The following is a 19,778-nucleotide window of genomic DNA, read 5'->3' as shown; positions in this document are numbered from 1 at the left end:
AACAGGATTTCAGTTTTATTGCACTGGAAAGTCACGTAATTCCCTCAATACTGTGGATATATAACACTATTCTGTACTGCTCTGAAACAATATGATAATATGTCAAATAAGTTATTTTATCACCTACAGTGCTGGTGTTTTTCCTAACTGTTTTGAGGTAGACTTCGTCTTGAAAGGAACTTTGCCATACAAGACACTGTTAATACCACTGCATTGTTCTTTACCCTCTTCTCGTGGTTGGGGATGATGCATCTGACGAAGTTGGGCTGGGTGTTGTGCAGTGTGGTCATGAGTTTGGCCAGAGACTCCTTGTAGAGCTGTCCCACCGTGCGGAACATTCCCTTCTTGGTCTTTGAGGCGCTCGGCATGGAGCTGTCCGTCATCTTGGCTATCGTGTCAAGACCAACCACCCTGTCCGCTGAAACGACCACACATCTTTATGTTAATGGGCCAAAAAAATGGTGTTCACTGAACTTAAAATGGTAAAAAAAAAACCATGCTGGATTTAATGTTTTTGGTTGTAATTTAAGTTCCTTGATTCATTAATTTACTATGTTACCATGTTACCTGTACAATACCTGACAGTATTCTCATAGATGATGCCTTTAATTATAAATGTAACCCACTGTTTGTGAGCTACGTTTGACTAAAACCAATTAAACCAGAAATCTCACCATCTTTCCAGAGTTCTTGGACAAACTGGCTGGAGGAGTTGTTCAGCAGCGATGTGACATTGTCGTTTAGAGGGTCCATATTCTTTGTCAACCAGGCTGTGGCATTATAGTCCACCTACAAACAACACCACTGTTATTTGAGCTTTACAGAAACATGTATGTTTTTTTTTTTACAACATGTCAGAAATCAGTAACCATTTTTTTTTAAATCACATTACCTAACATTAACACTCAACATGAAAATACTGGAAGATTTATGTCCTCAACAGGAAACCACATTTTGTTTATATCATATTACTCACATCCATCCATACTCACCCTCCCAGCATAATGAAGAATAGAAAACTCTGTCTTGTCTTTGAGCTGTTTAGGTTTGGCGAATTTCACATGGTTTGCTTGTGTGTTCACGAGTTTCTCCACAAAGGAGATATCTGTGGCTTTGGGGAACCAGCACTCTTCATCCAGCAGGGCCAGGATACCAGGAGGGTTGTTCTACAGAGAATTGTAGTGGTTACTAAACCAACATTTGAATTAAGACACATCAATCTAAATCCTAAAATATCTCTGATAGCCGTGTGTACTGCCTGAAGACCACTCACTGGTCTTTCGATGAGCTCGATACAGGGCTGTAGGTCGAGGCCGAAGTCGATGAAGTTCCACTCGATGCCCTCCCTCTGGTACTCCTCCTGCTCCAGGATGAACATGGTGTGGTTGAAGAGCTGCTGCAGCTTCTCATTGGTGTAGTTGATGCACAGCTGCTCAAAGGAGTTATCCTGCAACGACCAAAAGACAGAGATAAAGACACTGATCCTGTATGAATATTTTGGTGTTCAGCATGTCACACACTGTGATCAACATGTCTATACCTCAAAGATCTCAAAGCCAGCGATGTCGAGGATTCCCAGAAAGGAGGCTCCTTGGCGTTTGGTCTTGTCCAGGGCTTTGTTGACCCGGGACAGGATCCAGCGGAACAGTCGCTCAAACACAGCCTTAGCCAGAGCTTCAACAGCAAAGTCAGCCTAACAGATACAAACAGAGGGAAAATATGTGATGAGAGACCAGAGTGATGAAGAATGATTTAAACTCAGATGACAGGTTTGGGAAGTGATCATTATAAGCAGAATTGGTCTGATGGGTTCACACAGTGCTTTGTAGTACCTGCTCTTTGGTCTGCGCCTTCTGCACCACCTCTCTGCCCACTTTGATCCGAGGGGTGAGAATGGCCCTGGTAAAGTCTGTCACATTGATGCCCTGCAGGTGACACACCTTCTGAGCCGCTGGAGAGACAAGAAGACATGTGCTGGTGAACATAAATTATCTGTTGTCTCCTTTTCTCTGTCTATGTTCAGTGTCACTGCTGTAGATAACATTTTTATATTGTAGTTTGTCAAATAAGCAGAAGTTAATAAACACATGCTAACAGACTTTCTAGTAGTAGGAAGCAGAGGTGTCTAACCAGTGTTGTCTGGCATAGTGGCCTGCTCCTGATTCCTCTCTTTCTTAAACTCAATGTTTCCCAGCTGCATCACCGTGGAGCACACCTTGAGGATATCTGAAACAAGGAGGACAGTTACCATCAAAGAGATGAAGTAGTGACATCTTACCCAATCCAACTACCAAGCAGCCCATCCTACTCTCGTCAAGCAGAGGTAAGATCAGAATTATCACTCATACCGATTCTCTCCTCATCAGTGAAGCCCATGATCTTCATGGCCTCCATGGTCTCTTCGTACATCTCATCGTCTTGCTGACCAGGAATCTGAACGTGGCCCGCACTCAGGAAGCGGTAATTACTGAAGGGCTCCAGGAGAAGCTCCTCTGAGAAGAAAACACACACAGGGTTACTTGGTGATTTAATGTATCTTCATAGTTCTAGTCTGTGTTCAATCAGTGACTGAAGCAATACCTGTTCAAAAAGACGTAATACTACAAAGTTTATGGAAGAGAGAAGAGCCGTAGATTGTAACTCACCGCGCAGTTTGTCCTTGGCACCAGCAATCATGTAGTAGAAGATGTGAAAGGCTCTTTCTGTCTTTGCCTGTCTGATACAGCGAGACTTCTCCAGCAGATCTGAGAGCAGTCAGCAGTTAAAGGAAACAAATGTATTCTGTGCTCATGCTGTGCGAACCTCTGTTCAGCCCCATATGAAGATTTGAGTTCAGTGCCATTGTCTGTCTGATTTGCCTCATTCTGTGGTTAAATGCTACCTAAATAAATAAGAATATACAGAGGTAATACAATTTTTAATTACTTATTTACACATGCCCTATGTGAGGAAAAACAATTGATATGCATTTAATTTAGGGACAGATTTTAAATCCCACAGAAATGTTATTTTAGACCACATTTCATGTTCCAGATCAAAGACCAAAATTTTCTTAGAGTGAGAAAACATGAACAATGTGTCAAAAATTAGAAAATAAATAAAGGATACAGGTCTCAATATTGGCTCCAACAATGTAGCCGGTCACATCAAAATTGATACGGATGAATTTTCCCTGTTGGAGTGATGAGGAAAGAAGATGTTACAGGATGAACTGGTGTGATTAACAAGACATGCACCAAATGTAAAAACAATGTAAAACAGTTCTTTCCCCTTGAAGAACTGTGTCACACCAGAAACCAGAACATCAAAACATCCACTTCTGCAAAGGGCAAACTCACAAATCGGGAGGAGTTGTCATTTTTGATGGTCTTGGCATTTCCGAAGGCCTCCAGGATGGGATTGGCCTGCAGGAGCTGCTTCTCCAGCTCCCCCTAGTGACGACAGTGATATACAGAAAAACTGCTGTTACACGCTGATCGATTGCTTGAGGTGGGGTGCAGTAGGTGGTGTTTTGGTGGGGATTAGGTGGTTCAGGGTGGGTATGGGGTAGGGTAGGTTTACCAGAATATCATCACTGATGAGTAAAAAGAAAACATAAAAGAATAAGATGAAGGACTGTATGCTGACAAGTAAATCTATAATTCTATACTAATCTCCTTTGAGTTTCTGCAATATATTATGTAACACAAACTCACAAACTAAACATTTCTCTACCCGTTTTGAGAAAAACTGTTAAAATGAGGAGAAGCTGCAGTTGATGGCATGGAAAAAGAGCTGGAGATTCAAGAGTAAGGTTATGTTGGGTCAAGATGGGGCATCACAATAACGTTAATGTGACAAAACCCATGAAGAATCCTGCCAAAGTCTTTGGATTCAGTGCATCGGCAAACTACAATGATTCTGATTCACAAACAGCCTTGTGGAGATGCGATTTGCTTCCAGCGTGACTGCAGAGCCTGAGGACCGGTGGGTGGAGCTGGGCGATGGTCAGTAAATGAGGCAGACACCCCGTCACTTTGCATCGAGCTAATCCACTTGATCAAAGGGGCCCGTGTCAGCCCAGCATCGAGGTCAGGTGCTGTAGACCTCTACCTCACCTACTCTCTCACTTAAAAACACTCCCTTCGGCTAGCCTGTAAACGAGCTAAAGCCACAAAGAGAAGGAGAGCACGACTTGTGTCAATACTTTGATTGAAATTGGAAATGTGAGATGACAACAATGATGTTCTCCCTAATGATGATAAATTTGAAAAAAAAAAGCCTATTAGAAGATTGTTGTGTTTAATTTACATAAAGAGGCAAAGGTGATAATCTTACAATCTTCTTTTATTCGGTGAAAATATGAAGCTATATTTTGTTGTTTTTTAATTTGTACTTTTGTGGTCCTGTTGGAAAAGTCTATTAGATTCATCAAGATAAAAGTCAGATTTTTTTAATGTTCATGGAAAAACAGGAAAGATACCGACCAGCGGATGAGGCGCAGTTCAGAGTTGGCAAAACAGAGAGGAGGGTCCTTTTCATTTATGTCACTGGGAAAGAAAGGAGAGAGAAGGAAAAGAGAAATAGAGCACAGCAAAAATGGCGAGAAAGTGAAAGTAACAGCTGATGGGAAAGATTGTTTTCTTTGAGATTCTGTTTACACAGAGATACTTAGGAAGACAGAAGCAGCAGGAGTCAAAGTAGTGCCTGAGGAGGAAAGAAAGTGAGAACAGAGCAAAGAGATCAACCCGATGCTATTTCTGTTCAGGCGAGGTCCGTGGGAGCCTTTTGGTCCTACAGAGGACAGAGTGCAGTACATTTCCTCTGAGGCAAAAACCCTGTGGGTCAGTGGCGAGGGGAGGCGTCACTTTGACCCACAAATTAATCTTTCCAATACCTACATCATCCTCGGAGCAATACCACAAACCATAAACATGTAGTCAGGAGTCATCTTGTCACTTGTCTTACTCAGGCGTGATCCAGCCTGAAGAGCTGTTCAAAAACAGTTATGCTTAAAGAGGGTCTCTGAGCTCGCTTTAGCCCAGTCAGGGTGTTGAACAGTCAGTAGAGCCTCACAATGTCTGTGATTTTAGAAACGCCACACTGTGCAAACCACGAGGTCCAATAAATGCTACAGGACAAGACAGTCAATGCCCCGTGTCAGGGCAACTGGCAGGTAGGAGGATGAGGGGGAGGGGAGGAGGGGAGGAGGGGGGAGGTCGGTGTTTGATAGACAAGACCAGGAGATGGGCATGCTCACACTGTGCTCGTTGATCTGTGAGAGACCCTTTCACTGCCAGGGAGGCTTCAATCTAATCTCCACTGGCAGTGAAAGGGTGTTCATAAGGAGACAGATGACACAAAACTCAGCACGATAAACCTGTTCAGGAGTCTGCAACACAAGACGTCCTTCACTGAACATTTTTTTCAGGTTTGAAAAGTGATTACGAGTCAGCACTATGATGATGATGATCATGCAGTTTAAATCAGGTCTGGTTGGTAAAGATATAGAAATAACAAATGTTAGGGGAAACACCTTCTAACTAACTCAAGAACAGTAAGATCTGGGATCTTGACCCTTGCTGTAAGAAAAACCAAAAAACAAAAAAAAAAAATCTGGGGTAACTCAGTGACACTATCTTCATGCACTTTTCTAACCTAATGAAGGAACACACACAAACACCACACACAAAAATACACTCCAGGCATTCCCCTTTACTCACGTAGGCAAACTGTGATCCTGATTGTTGCTATTTGGAGGAAATGGCGATATACAGGATTAAACCGGGCAGTTTCCTACATATTTTGAAGAGTGAGGGAACTGGTTGGCAGATCCTAACTTGTCATACAACTTAGTCACTGGATACACGGATACTTACAGCACTGCTGTCCTTCTTGCCTTTGTGTGAGGAGGCCACGACAGCCAGATACTGGATGACCTTCTTGGTGTTCTCCGTCTTTCCAGCACCTGACTCCCCACTAGAGAAGGAAAAACGAGAAGGGGATTAAAAGATGCAAGGGGAGATATAGTGAAAGGGAATGAGAGAGAGAGAGAGAGAGAGAGAGAGAGAGAGAGAGAGAGAGAGAGAGAGAGAGAGAGATGTAGAGAGTAGAGAGAAGATAATCAGCACTGACAGGTTTTCTGTTCACAGTTCAATAACCCAGTTTAATTGAATGGAAATCATGTGCAGCAGAGATAACCGCACCAACACCTGACACAAAGCATAATGTTATTGTTCAGTCTGTCTTCTACACTCGGATCCTTTTACCATCACTTTCATAATCCACACACATTTAGGGCAAAATTAGATTTTAAATGCTTTCTTGCCAAGAGATAGGTGGGAAGATTGATAACACTCTAATTTATTTAATGTAAATGTGAAGTTTTAACCAACAACTGTTTAGCTTAGCTTAGCTGAAATTGCAGAGAGGCACAGGCAGGAAGTCTGTTCATGCCTTTTTTTTTTGTGAAGAACATTTTTCTTCGCATTGCTGCCTTTTTAAGGCGGATAACCTTCGGACTAAAGCCAGGCTGAGCATTATGTGTGTCCTCCTGTTTCCTGTTTCCAGTCTTTATGCTAAGTTGCTGGCTAAAGCCTCATATATACTCTGATACTGATTTGAGAGTAATACCAATCTAAAAACCATGCACACAAAAATGGTGATTTATTCCTTTACATAAATGGCTACCTGTAAGCAGCACAGACCTAATCACCTGACAATTCATGGCAACAAAATCTGTGTGTGAGTGTAGCTGGGGGAAACTATGACATTTACAAAATTATTATGGGAGTTATGTGACACAGACCCTCAACCTAGTCACACATCTAAAAGGTGTGCTGTCTTTTATAAACAATTTCAATCTTAAATGTTTTCAAACAGAAGCCAGAACACATTCTTTTTTTCCAGAAAACGATCTTAGATAGACAAAGTTGAACGAACCCAGAGCTATCAGCCAGAAGTCTCGCACACAGACACATCCTCAGGAATATGGGTCCATAAAAGGCATGGGATGCTCTCTGTGTTAGGGCTTGGCAGCTCTGAGAGGAATCTAATTACTCTGTCCTGTTCAGGTCTGGTAAGGACACACGACATCCCGGCTCCTGCTGCAGGCAGCTATTAGCGCAGAATAAACTCTGATGGGAGTTTTTTCCTACAGATGGTCGATCAAACTGTCTCATCCTGCGCGTCCTGTTTACCATCAGCACAGGTTTCACTTACCATCATAAGATTATTGGAAAGGATAAAATGGATTAGATCATATTTGCCAGAGGTACCATACTGCTAGTATTCAGAGATGTTATCATGTTTTGTTATGATTCTGTGAAGTTTAAGTTTTTCCTTCAGTAAAATATTGAATATTGATTTCTCTGCTTAACAAAAAAAAAAAAAAAGTGAGCAACCTGTGATGAAATGTGAGGAGAGATTACATTATTTCAAAGGGTCATAGGTCAACAAGGCAGAGAGCCACTTGTTGAGGACATAAATTCCTGTCCTCTCAGTCTACTGGAAAGTTGAATGATCCCTCAGCATTTCAAGGAAAAACAGAAATTCCTCCTCCAGTAACACACGTCATGCCTTTGAGCCTTCAGCCGAGTCAGAAAAGACTCTTCAGAAACATCCTGCTACTTTACGGCCACTGTGATCATTCATTCAGTCCAGTTTTTCACACACATACTGTGAATTCTAGACGAAGGAAACTGGTGACCCTGCTGAGATGAAATGTCAACATACTGAGAATGGATTTAAGCAGGCTCCCAACTATTTCCCAGGGTAAATTCTTGCTACTGTGTGGAGGAATCTGAGGAATATAAGCACTGCTAGAATCACTAGAATATACTCAGTGACCAAAAAAGACTCTTCAATTTTGTGATCATGTTTGAATTTTTAATTAGTTGTGGTCTTATAGTAGGGAGCTAAATTATAGGGATTGCATTTTTTTTCCCCTTCAGACTGTTTTCCTTCCCTCCGTGCATCTTGGAAGTAGGTGAAGTTGTCTCCCATGACAACGTATTCACAAATACTTCAGCTAAATTTCTCACTGTAAAGATACAATGCCTCTATGATGAACTGCTGTAAAAACAACACTGACAAAGAACATACAGTGCAATTAAACACGTGCACACACACACACACTCACACAGACAGACAGGGGGAGAATGTCATACATGGCATTCCATGTATTGCACCAGAAACTTTTCTCCCATATATGGCTCCAGAGGCCTGAGCCTGAGGCTGAGCTCGGCTTTGGCTCAGACAGAAACTTTAAAGTGACTGTGAGGACCTGACTGACACAGAGCCAGAGTTTGTATTTCAGCTCTACTGTATCATATCACGTCCAGTTCATCACGAGATTTGTCACATTAGCATCAAACAGTCAGCCTTCGTACGTCTGTGCTGTTAACTATTAACACCCCCCCCCCCCACACAGACACGGATACATACAACCAAACTTCTCCAACGTTTCCTTTGATAAAGAAAGCTTGATAGTAGAGGAAATGGTCTGATGTGATCAAAGATTTTGCTGCATCCTGGCATCAGTATTATTTAGAGTCAAAACAGCCTTGTGTTGGAAAAGCCCTTCCTCTCATTTCCTCAACTGGGAACACACAGCTGAGCAGCAAAGGTGCAACTGTTAATTCAAAGATAGGAAAAAGAAAACATTATAATCTTTGTTAGCCTGTATCAGCTGTTTGATGCCGATCAGCCAATTTACAATGATTGTAGAAAACTCAGTGGAGGAAGAACCTTTATAGTCCATGTACGGTGCAAAATGGCATGTGCTGCTTTAATTTTCCTGCCTGTATTTTGGCGTGTCTTTACTTGCTCCTTTCCACAGTTAGCCCCCCGGTGACGTAAACACGTCATATGTTTACACTGGAAATGGACTGAAATAAACATAGAACATAAACCAGTGGAATGTACAGCACATGAGTGTAAATATTTTTTTTTTGTAGAGAACAACAACAACAAGTAGCTACACTTCCTAGAAAAAGTAGGGAATACACCTTATTTGAAACGAATCATGACCTGGACATACATACATACAACTTTTATAGAAAATACAGAGCCTACTAGACCATTAAAATATACAAAGGAATAATGAATGAATACGATGGTTAACTTTGTGTTCTATGAATTAAAGTCAAGTTCAGACCAGTCCACAGACCAGGGTATCACTGCCTGACAAAAGGACGCTGTTTGTCCCTGGATGTCTAATGCTCAATAATTAGCTTAAAACAAATAAACAATCAGAATGGAGCCCAAACATTTGGAGAGCTAATCTGCTTCTCCCATCAGGATGCAGGGCATACTTCCTGAGAGTCTGTGAGGAGAGCGAGGCCACAGTCCCCAGGGAGCGCTGCAAACGCATTAACGCGCATTCAGCTTTGTTCCATTTGAATGCAACACAGCTTCACAGCAACGCATTCATTCAGCAACATCCTCAAATAAAAAAAAAAAAAACATATTACTGTTAAATTATGAATGATTTCTACCTGGCTGAAACTGGGTGCTGTGAGACCAGACAGGTATCTCATTTGTTTAACTCTGTGTTTACGCAAGCATTACGTAACTGTTCTTCCACACATGCACACACAGCCTTCCTTCGAGCGTTAATGTGACGTCTAGGTTAGAGGTTAAGGAAAGACGACCAAGGTGAGTTTGGAGGTGACAGAGTTTCACTTACGTGCAGAGAATGGACTGGTCCTCACGATCTGCGGAAACAAAGAAAGTTTAAACTGTTAGTCAACTTTAATGTCAGCTCATTCTGCAAATACACAGTGTGTAAGTGAGTGTCCAGATCACTTATAAAAGCAGTAAAATGAGGTGGTAAACCAAAGGAAAGAACAAATATATAATTTTCATTATGTGTTACAAGCACAAGGGACTTTTATTGTCTTTTTCCCCTTATATTTGGCCTGAGGATGTGTGTACAGTTATGCACAATAACACAGTACACTTCTGTACAGACCGCAAGTGAAACTCCAAGCCTTTCTCCAGGAATAAAGATCAATCTAGTGTAGAGCTTGAGACACCAGCTGGGACTCAGTTCAAAGCTCAGAGGAGGCTGTGTGATTTGCAAAGGCTCCCCCGTGCCTAAAGAAACATGTAACTCCCACAAATACTTTGATTGTTAACCACAAAAATCAACTCTGAACGTACTGAGCAATGAGTCATCATGTAGTCTCCAAAAATACTCCTGAGAGAATACACCAAGTCCATGTACGGCTATTTTGTAACTGTATCCTTCCATACAAACCACCCCTGGGGGAGTACAGGGAGTACTGCTGAATGAAAAGATAACTTTGCTGTCAGTTTTCCACATGAAACCTCTCAGTAAATGACACCTTAAAGCTGCACTGCAAAAATGATCCAATGTGGGGAAAAAGGCTCGACACAGAGCACTGAATGATAATCATGCATCTTAGTCCAGTGAAGAGCATCAGTTATGTGCAGCATCATCATCATCATTTTTTAATACTGACATCCACTCATGCAGGACACACACACACACACACACAGTTACATAGCGCAGCTTGCCCTGAACTGTAAACTTGCACGGATGCTGTTTCTCCGTTTGGACTCAAGTTTGGCTGCTGTTCCTCTGGTTCCATTCCTTACATACACACACAAAATGCAGCCTGTTCCCTCTCTGCACTTCCTAATTAAGGCAGAGAGAGAGAGAGAGAGAGAGAGAGAGAGAAAGAGAGAGAGAGAGAGAGAGAGAGAGAGAGAGAGAGAGAGAGAGGGAGAGGGAGAGGTGGCCAGAGTTGTGAGCAGAGGAGAGACAGTTTTTTTCGTCACTGCAAAATATTTTTGTGTAGCTCGTTCAGTCACATCAAGTAAAAATCAAAATCTGATTGCACAAGAGTGTCAACGTCTTTGAACCTGTCTGAGAAGCACTGCAAATACACTGGGAGCACAGAAGAACAGCACATCAGTCATCCGCTGCTGCTGCTGGGGACAGAAAACTCCCAATGGGAATTTCACATTTTTATCTCCTGGACATCAAAGACCCAGGAACATTTTGGGAGGAATGGGATCTCTGCCAGGACTGGAGGAAGAATGTTTCAAAGCTTAGGAGACTTATCTGGATTTGCTGTAGTTCTGCACCACTTCCACTCACTCCATTCTACATCACCCAGTGTTGAACGTCCTGCGTCATTAGTCACTTCTTCATGGGAAATCCTTCCAATGTATCAACAATAACAATTCCCTGCCAGCCACAGTGTTATATAATGAAGGCTCAAAAGGAGCTCATAGATGTGTAGTTTCATTATTAACATTTTTGTAACCGTTTGGATGAAGAAAATATTTATACAAAGACTATCCTGAGGCTTTACACTTCTTGGATATACATTATGTTTTAAAAAGCTTCAAGAGTTAAAACCAAACATGCCCGTTAAGAGATTAGAACCCACATTAGATGGTTCTTTCTGTCTCTACTGATTTGTGAATTAAAGACAAGAGACAATTTATTTTTAGTGAGACATCCCGGGCTTTGAAACAACTTACCTAAAGAGCTTATGGTGGTAAAATCTCTGGTATATTTTCAGACACATCTTAATAGTTGTTTTTAAAGTTTCACTTTTATGTGACATTAATGTTTACTAAGTGTTTACTACTTTCCTTTTATGCTTTGCCTCTATGTTTACCTCTGTATTCATTAACTGACGATACCGTCATTGCTTTTGCTGCTCACTTCATTTGTTTCAGTTGGTTGTAAAGCATCTTAAAGCCACGCGTTCAATTTTAAAGCTGCTGGGTGGTCAATGAGCTACAATATCAGTTGTCATTTCATATATCATGAGCCTAAGATTTGTTTAGTCTGAAACAAATGCAGCAAATCATCACACATTCTTCCTTGTGTCCTGAGTGGTAACAAGTGTGTGATCTTCCCTTTAGATGCAGCTGCAGCTGTATGGCTTCTTCTGCGAGGATGGGCTGAAGAAGTGTAATCCAAACACCCACACAAACACCAATAAATCCTCCCCCTTCTTGTTTATTTATGTCTCTGTGTTTACACACCATAGCTGTAATGGTAAATACAATCGTTTCCTGTGTACTGGTCTGGTAAAATCCTCCAACGTACACATATTAGTAACAGCTACGCTCTTAAATAAAGGGCAAGCATTAAGCATTACGTTACATCATCAAAATCAAGGACCCAAAACAGATTTAGAACATTAGTAATCACAATGCCAAAGGAATTCAGGACGTGGAACATTATCTTAACATTCGATCTGACGTTACAGTATGTCTGGCCACAGATTAGACCTGGATATTGTCGCAGTTGCTTTTCTTACGCTTTTCTCTTTCCTTTTCACATGATCCGTCATGTCTAGGAGCTGCCAGATACCTGTCCGACATCATTTCAGCAACAGTCGTTGTATCATTTCCCTTAAAATACAAAGATCTTAACCGGCAGGAAAGAAGCAGAGCTAGAAGCTCAGAAGTGCACTTGCATAAGTTGTGTGTGCTAAACTCCCTAAGATAAAGATGGACAGGAAGTGACAACATCAGTATGGCAGGTACAGTAGGGACAATGTATCCCGTGTATTAGATCAGTGATCAGTGTGAGTGTGTAATAATAAAATATCTATAACTATAATAACTATAACATAGTCAGCTGAGAAAAGGTTACTTTATGTTTGTCTTTGGTAAAATCCTCCACAATCATCTTGAATAAGTGACATCAGTTTAAATATTAACAACATTTTGACAAGAGGGGAAGAAGAAATGATTTCTGTCTATAATGATGCCAGTTATCGTGAAGGGACTGATGGAAAACAGATAACAAGCTTGTTGTGAATGCTTGTGCAAGTCATAGTTTGATATGCAGAGTTTTATCTGATGATAGACATGAAATCACAAAACTATCCAGAGTTTGATCATAGACTTGGGAGTGATCTGTCCATCCTCTACTGTTATGTAAAACTTGCAGGTTTACCACTGCCCTCAGCTGCTTAGTTGACATCAGCAGCATTATGATCAGTTGTCTATTTTAAGTCCCTAACAAAGTCTACACCATCAGTGTCTGCAGCTCTTTCTGCAGCCACAGATCTGGGACACTATGGCCCTGGATGAGCCCACTTTCTCTTGAGCTCTCCAAACAGTTACTTCCTAACAATTACTTGTTAGTCCTGTCCAAACATCCTCAAAATCCAAACAAACTCCAAATTCTCAAAATTCAAACTTTAAATAAAAAGTACAAACTCCAGCCCATTTAACAGGACCTTTAAAACTTCTTCTTTCATCTAAGGCAAAAAAATCTTTGGGATTTAACCTGACCTGAAGAGAAAAAGTAAAGTTAGATGATTTGAATGAGGAAGGAGAGGCTGCTGAAACAGGAAATGTTTTACTGCCCTCCACCCATCTCTCAATCCAGATGTCAACTCCTCTGAGAGAACATCCTCACGTCAGCATGAAGTGCAGTGGGCATGACCCCCTGGAAGCACAAGTAACAGATTCTATGGGAAACCAGCTGCTCTGAAGTCGCACCACTACAGAGTGGGTTAGCAGAGAGCCATTTACTGTAAGCATGACTCTGCCAAGGCCGCTTTCCACTATCGTCACCTCTACGAGACACTGACTCTCAAACAGTCCATTAAGTAGTCTTTTCAATTTGATTATATTTTTCATACCAACATACTTTGCCATGACTGTGCAGCAGACAGATGGAGCTCTGACGATGCCTTTGGACTGTTCATAATAATAAACACAATAATAAACTATCAGCCCAGCAGCACTGGTCAATTTGTGGTTTTTTATCAACCACTTTGTGAACATGATAGAGCTAAAAGGCTGCTAGCTGTCATCACACAGAGACAAGAGCAAGACTTCTGACAGCTGATACCACAGCTCACCCACACCAAGCTCTTCAAGCTACCAGACCACACTTCAATCTGACACACATCACTTGAAAACGTAAGAGGCCAGCAGCCTGCAGTTGCAAAAAGTAACAGTCTGCTTTGTTATGTGCGACAGCTCTGGGTGTGTTATGTACCAACTATTGTGTTGCTTTGACATGAATCAGCACACGACTGCATAAATACAGTATAAAATCCTACCTTGCATCATGTTTCTGTAGGCGTTATCGGTGATGGAGTAGATATGAGGGGGGACTTCATGTCGTTTCTTCCCTTTGTACATGTCAATGATCTTCTCTGAGTAGATTGGCAGCATTTTATAGGGGTTCACGACCACACAGAACAGACCAGAGTACGTCTGAGGGAAGAGACCATGAGAAAGAAGAGAGTATTTAGGACAGTTTGTATTATATATTTACAATTATATAAGTTGAAATACTGTGAAAATCCACTAATGTATGGGCATTAGTTTTTAAGCATCTTGTAGGGTCAGGGCTTGAATAAAAGAATCATATTAGGATATAGTTCAGTGGGTTAAGATTGGTGATTAAAGGTTAGGGAATCAATGAAGTTGAGTACAGAACTCTTTTGGTGTGAGTGAGTGATTTTGTGAGAGTTCACATGTTTTTGGTGTATACTTACATATATAAGGCCAGAGAAGTACCTCTCGCGGAGATTGTGCAACACAGAGGCCTCGTTCAGGCAGGTGAGCTCGGCCATGTCCTCCACCTTGCTGAACTTGGGTGGGTTCATCTTCTGGATGTCATCCTTATTGACTGTCACCTTCTTGCCGTTATCAGCCAGCTCCACCAGCACCTCGTCGCCGTGCTCCTCCTTGACACTAGCTGCCTCGAAGCCATGCTTCTCCGATGGGACCCACACCAGCTTCTTGGCCGCCCAGTCGGCCTGCGCCATGGGGCTGTTAAGGAAGTCTTTGTCAACAAAGAGGAACTTCTCGTCCTCGCTTGGGGCCTTCTTGGACATCTTGGGTTAAGGTGGAGGGCCAACTGTTGAAGGCAACAAATGCACTGGATGAGTGAACCATAAAGGAAGCAGCAGTGGAAGGGAGGCAGAAAGCAAGGGGGGAAGGAAGGAAAGAACACTGGCAAGCAGAAACACAGCAAGGCAGGAAGACAGGAAATAAATGAAGACGAGAGGGCAAGAAAAGAAGTTTCAACGCAGTGTATCTTACAGGACATAATACTGTGATGCATCAGTTGCAGACACTTTTTATGTTTTTTTTATAAAACACATCACAGATTATTATTTAAAAAATCCATGCTGCTGTAATCCTCTTCTCTTTTTCAGTAAAAAGACAAGGGTTAACTAAACACTACAGTAAATGATGAGTCTCCAAGGGTAAGAGACATGTTAGAGAAGCTGCCTCCTGCCTATGGCTGTAACTCAAAGAGTTAACATGTTTCATCCATCGGGGAGTTCCAGAGTACAGTCATTCTCACAGACCTCCACCCCCCTCTCGACCCTACACTTTCACACATGCCACCAGGGAAACGCACAAACAATTCCCTCACTAATCTAGATGGAAAGATTGAGGCTGGGAAATTGATTTTAATTAACTCAGTAACAAAGACCAGTACAGTTTGTCAACAGCTTTATCTGAAATATCCTCAAACCTTCAATGCTCACTGCCATGCACCCATACTCAATCATCAAGTCACTGCTTAATTGACATCCATTTTTTTTCCATGTCTTTTCCCCTCCACATCTCTCTCCCTCTCTCTCTCTCTCTCTCCCTGTCTCTGTGCTAGGAGGCTTCAGTCTCGTGCTGTGATGACCATATATGGGCCCCTTGTCTGGAGCAGGACTCTTTTCTGCGGACCTAAACAGCAAGGCAAGTGAACTCCCAAACAAAGCCCATATAGGGAATAGTATGTCTCTTGCCGGCCTCGTCGTTTACTTCAAAATGATAACAGCGAGGCAGAGAGCCTGAGGGGGGCCCGGGGCTTTAACAGTCATGCTTCATATGGGCCCCTAGCGGCATTCATTTTTAAATGTTAGAGTCAGTGGCTAAATTATGTTAACAAGTGTCTGAGACTCAGCCATGTCTGGGAGTTGTACCTGCAAATGATTCTACAAAAACATGAATTACAAAAGCTGAAATACAGCTTGGAAGTAAATATGTCAAATTTATCATCATGTTCTGAACTACATGCCTCAATCAACCACTAAACAAAATTGGTCCAGTGAGTCTAATACAACACTAAAACCATGCTGTGATGTGTCCAGCTGGATCAGCCTATGAACTACTGAGTAGATTCCTGGATTACAAACAATGAGTCACTCCTGTCCACAGGCTGTCACGTCTCCCCATCTCCACCTCTGTGCACACTGCGACTGGCACACACTTTAATTGAGTGGGAACTGTGTAAAAAAGCCACTGAGCCTCCTGAGAAAGCCTATAAATGTACCCGCGGGAACCAGCCAAACCAAACCACCCAGAAACTGCTGAAAGATATTGCATAAATATTAACTGGAGACAGAGACAGACACTTCCATTTTAACAGAAACTGGAAAATCAGTCCAGTGAAATGAGACTATTTAAGATACAGTAAGTGCAGCCAGTTGAGGTCCTCGCCCATACACCCCTGTTTGACCACATGGCCTTGATACCTTGGTAAAGTCTCCTTTATCTCTCTCTGCTGTGTCAACACAGCTTTGTAGTCAGCCAGTGTATGTTGAGGACAGGTGTCTGAAGTGGGATTGACAGGATAACAGATTGACATAGACTGACCGGGGGGATCAATAAATCACTAAAAGATAATATTAATTCTAACTCACAATAACACAGGAATATCCCTTGCAGCCCACAAACTGCCTGACCTGCTCAGTCCAGTGTAAACCATCAAGTATTACATTTCTGTTAAGATTATCAAATCCTTCACTATCATTAAATGTTGGCTCATTTTCCTAAACACATCTCACTGTGGCTGAGAAGCAAAAATAAGTACAAAACCTATGATGAGCCCAATATACAGGACAATTATTTTAGAGCCTCTATCAAAAATAATAAACATGTGGAAATGACACCCAGGAGACTCAGTGACCTTTCTATTTGTGGGTTAAAAAGGTTGACCTGCAGGGCCTGTGAATAATTTTACTCATTTCCTCTCTCAGCTGTATCACAAACATTCTTCCGGTTATCATCTTCCTAATAACTGACACGTCTGGATTTAAATGCTTTGTGAAATGTTTAGGATTACAGAATGAAAATAATTCAATCAAAAATGATCGAAATAGACTGATAACAACTGTTGATTTGTCCTGTAAGGGAAATGGTTTTGTTCAGGAACATGCCAGCGACTGCTGAACGGTTCGTTTAAACATAAGTATGTCAGCCCGAAAAAATTCTCAATGCATAACTTCCTCCTCTTCTCTTCCTTCACCCTTATGTTTAAAATGATAAGTCAAAGGTGTTCAGCTTGCAGCACAAACATTTTGTTGCACTGGGCATCTGAGCTTGAACCAGTTTATCATGTTATGATAAGCAATCGTGGAATTTTGTTTTTAGATAGTAAATGTCCTCATCTGTATCATGAAGTTAAATGACAGTAATACTGGTGTTTTTTTGGGATGACAAACATTTCCTACATAGTCTAACAAAGGCAGATGTAGTCATAAGTATGGGGAGATCAAACAATACAGTGATTGTGAAGGAAGATTAAATAAACTCGTTCAACATCATTACTGAAGGATTTCACTGGTGACATGCGAAAAGTGTCAGCACTCAGTTCTCATCTTTAGCCACAACGTTCAAAAGTCAGACAGACATAATTCATGCAGCCTTATTTGGAAAGCAGGAAACTGCATGGTCAGAATCATGCGTAAAGATATTCAGACTTAACTTCCCCTCACAGTATCTACAGCAGCATGTGTGTATAATAGGTTTACTCTCTATTATCCTTTAATACACAAATAAAAGTCTGCATAAATGTGAATATTCACACATTATTTACATAATTTGCTCTAAACTTTAGTCCCAAACTTTATCATTTTCTTCAATTAGTTCTTAAAAGAAGTGATGCAAATAGCAAACAAAGCGTCACTTATCAACAACCAGGTAAGGTAATAACTTTCTAAATGAATATTCAGGTGTTGCTAGCATTAAGTCCTCGTTTAATTCACACACTTGAAGAGTTAAAAAAAATCATAATAAAAAGAAAGAAAGAAAAAAGAAACATCCTAATTCCTCTTCCTCAGACGGAGTTTCAGTTGTCACACTGTGAAAGGGATGCGGTTTGACAAGTGCACTACAGCATCGCTGCTGGTAAAAGACTCCCCACAGTAAATGTCATACTTACATGATATGAAGAAATTTGTGTTCAGGGGAGCTTTGGATTTGGAAAGTCGGGGTTTGGAGCGGCCGGCGTCGACGAGGTACTCCCAACACGAACAGTCCAAATGACCCCCGTCAATTTCTCAGCCTTACCATTTAAACTGCGAACTGCTGCGCCGGGGTGGAGCTGCAGGAGCCGGCCCTCCTCCACCTCCTCCTCCACCACCACCACCGGCGTCCAGCGGCACGCAGCATCCGTCAGCAGGGCAGGAGGCAGAGGACATGCGCACTGCGGACACCAGCAGGTTAAAAGAGAGAGAGTTGTGATGTGAATGGAGAGGTACTGAAAGGTGAAGGGAGTCCTGCTGATGAAGTGACATAGGACTGAAAACTCCTCTGTTAAATGGAACTGGAACATTCAGTGTCTGCGTGTTTGTGGGTAAACCTGTGCAGTAGGATGTGAAATTAGATCTAGGACAGTGGAGGAAGTAAATTTACTCAAGTACTGTACCTAAGTGCCATTTCTGGTCCTCTGTGCTACTTTATAAAGTATACGCAGCAAAATGTACTTTAAGTATCAAAAGTACTTCTGCAAGTTCTGCAGTAACGTTTCCCCATATGACTGATGCCTATGTAATTATATATGGTAATGATTATAATGGTAATGCAACAGTGTGTAAGCAGCATTTTACTGTTGTAGATGCTTAATGTATAATTACTTGTCTACTTTATATACTTTTAGGTTGTTTAGTCCAGAGGTTCCCACAGCAGGGTCCAGGCCCCTCAGAGGGGTGACAAGATAAATATGGGGAGATGATTAATAGGGTAGGGAAATCAAAACAAAATAAAACTAAATGTTTTTATGTTTGTGTTTGTATATTGGACTTTTCTCTAATTGTCGCTTTCTTGTGAAATATTGGAGAGTTTTTCCTCTTTGAGCCTCAAACAGTTTTCTAAACAAAACCATCTGAAACATTTAGACAGGAAGTGTCTCCTTGGTGAAACTGCTTGCAGCTCCTACAGTTGAAGACCCAGATACACACTGCTGTTTTGTAAGAGGTCACAAACCAAAAAGGAATCAGTGTTTTTAATTTTTTTAAACAATGGACTGTATTTTATAAGCTTATTTTATGTTTATTATGTCGTGGAGTAGAAGTTTAAAGTAAAGTAAAATGGATATACTCATGTAACGTACAAGTACCTCAAAATACTACTTAGTACAGTACTTGAATAAATATACTTACTTTCCACCACAGTGTATTATAGACTAAACAACCCACAAATGTATGAAGAACTTATTAAAATAAGCTTCACCATGAGCCACTACAACATTAAAGTGCTGCTTACATGTTAATGCATCAGTAATAATAATTAATACATAAACATTATGGTAATACTACACAGCAGAGGTTCATTCTGCTGCTTAATGAATACACTTCCTTACAATTACACTACATTTACTTGTAATAGGTTACTATGACAGCAGACATTTAGACTTGTGATACAGTAGTACTAAAACTACAGGTGTCAGTGATAACATTAACAATGGCTCTGTTCTACTCAGGTGAACCAGGAAGCTGTGACAGTGAGTCAACATGCACAAGATCTCAGCCATCCTTACTGTGAACAAGATG

The 19,778-nt window shown here is 41.3% G+C and overlaps 1 protein-coding gene across 4 annotated transcripts in view; it reads right to left on the bottom strand.

Annotated features, from left to right (window-relative positions):
* myh11a (myosin, heavy chain 11a, smooth muscle) overlaps positions 1-18,320 on the bottom strand; it is a 28,010-nt gene extending 9,690 nt beyond the window's left edge. For 3 of the 4 annotated variants that reach the window (XM_041036129.1, XM_041036131.1, XM_041036132.1), the window contains exons 1-17: positions 18,170-18,320; positions 14,493-14,857; positions 14,052-14,208; positions 9,668-9,695; positions 5,859-5,958; positions 5,703-5,729; positions 3,339-3,431; positions 3,109-3,172; positions 2,646-2,744; positions 2,349-2,492; positions 2,131-2,226; positions 1,833-1,951; positions 1,541-1,693; positions 1,274-1,447; positions 993-1,166; positions 675-789; positions 225-418 (exon numbers count right to left, since the gene is read on the bottom strand). In XM_041036129.1, coding sequence (XP_040892063.1) covers positions 225-418; positions 675-789; positions 993-1,166; positions 1,274-1,447; positions 1,541-1,693; positions 1,833-1,951; positions 2,131-2,226; positions 2,349-2,492; positions 2,646-2,744; positions 3,109-3,172; positions 3,339-3,431; positions 5,703-5,729; positions 5,859-5,958; positions 9,668-9,695; positions 14,052-14,208; positions 14,493-14,834 — 2,079 coding nt within the window. In that variant the 5' untranslated portion in view covers positions 14,835-14,857; positions 18,170-18,320. The remainder of the gene's footprint in view (positions 1-224; positions 419-674; positions 790-992; positions 1,167-1,273; positions 1,448-1,540; positions 1,694-1,832; positions 1,952-2,130; positions 2,227-2,348; positions 2,493-2,645; positions 2,745-3,108; positions 3,173-3,338; positions 3,432-5,702; positions 5,730-5,858; positions 5,959-9,667; positions 9,696-14,051; positions 14,209-14,492; positions 14,858-18,169) is intronic. The other variant, XM_041036130.1, reaches the window with a different exon arrangement.
* Between the last annotated feature and the right edge of the window lie 1,458 nt (positions 18,321-19,778).

Source organism: Toxotes jaculatrix, chromosome 4 (assembly GCF_017976425.1).
Source record: "Toxotes jaculatrix isolate fToxJac2 chromosome 4, fToxJac2.pri, whole genome shotgun sequence".
Lineage (NCBI taxonomy): Eukaryota > Metazoa > Chordata > Actinopteri > Toxotidae > Toxotes > Toxotes jaculatrix.
The sequence above is the reverse complement of the archived record's forward strand: the minus strand, read 5'-3'. Positions and strand labels throughout refer to the sequence as shown.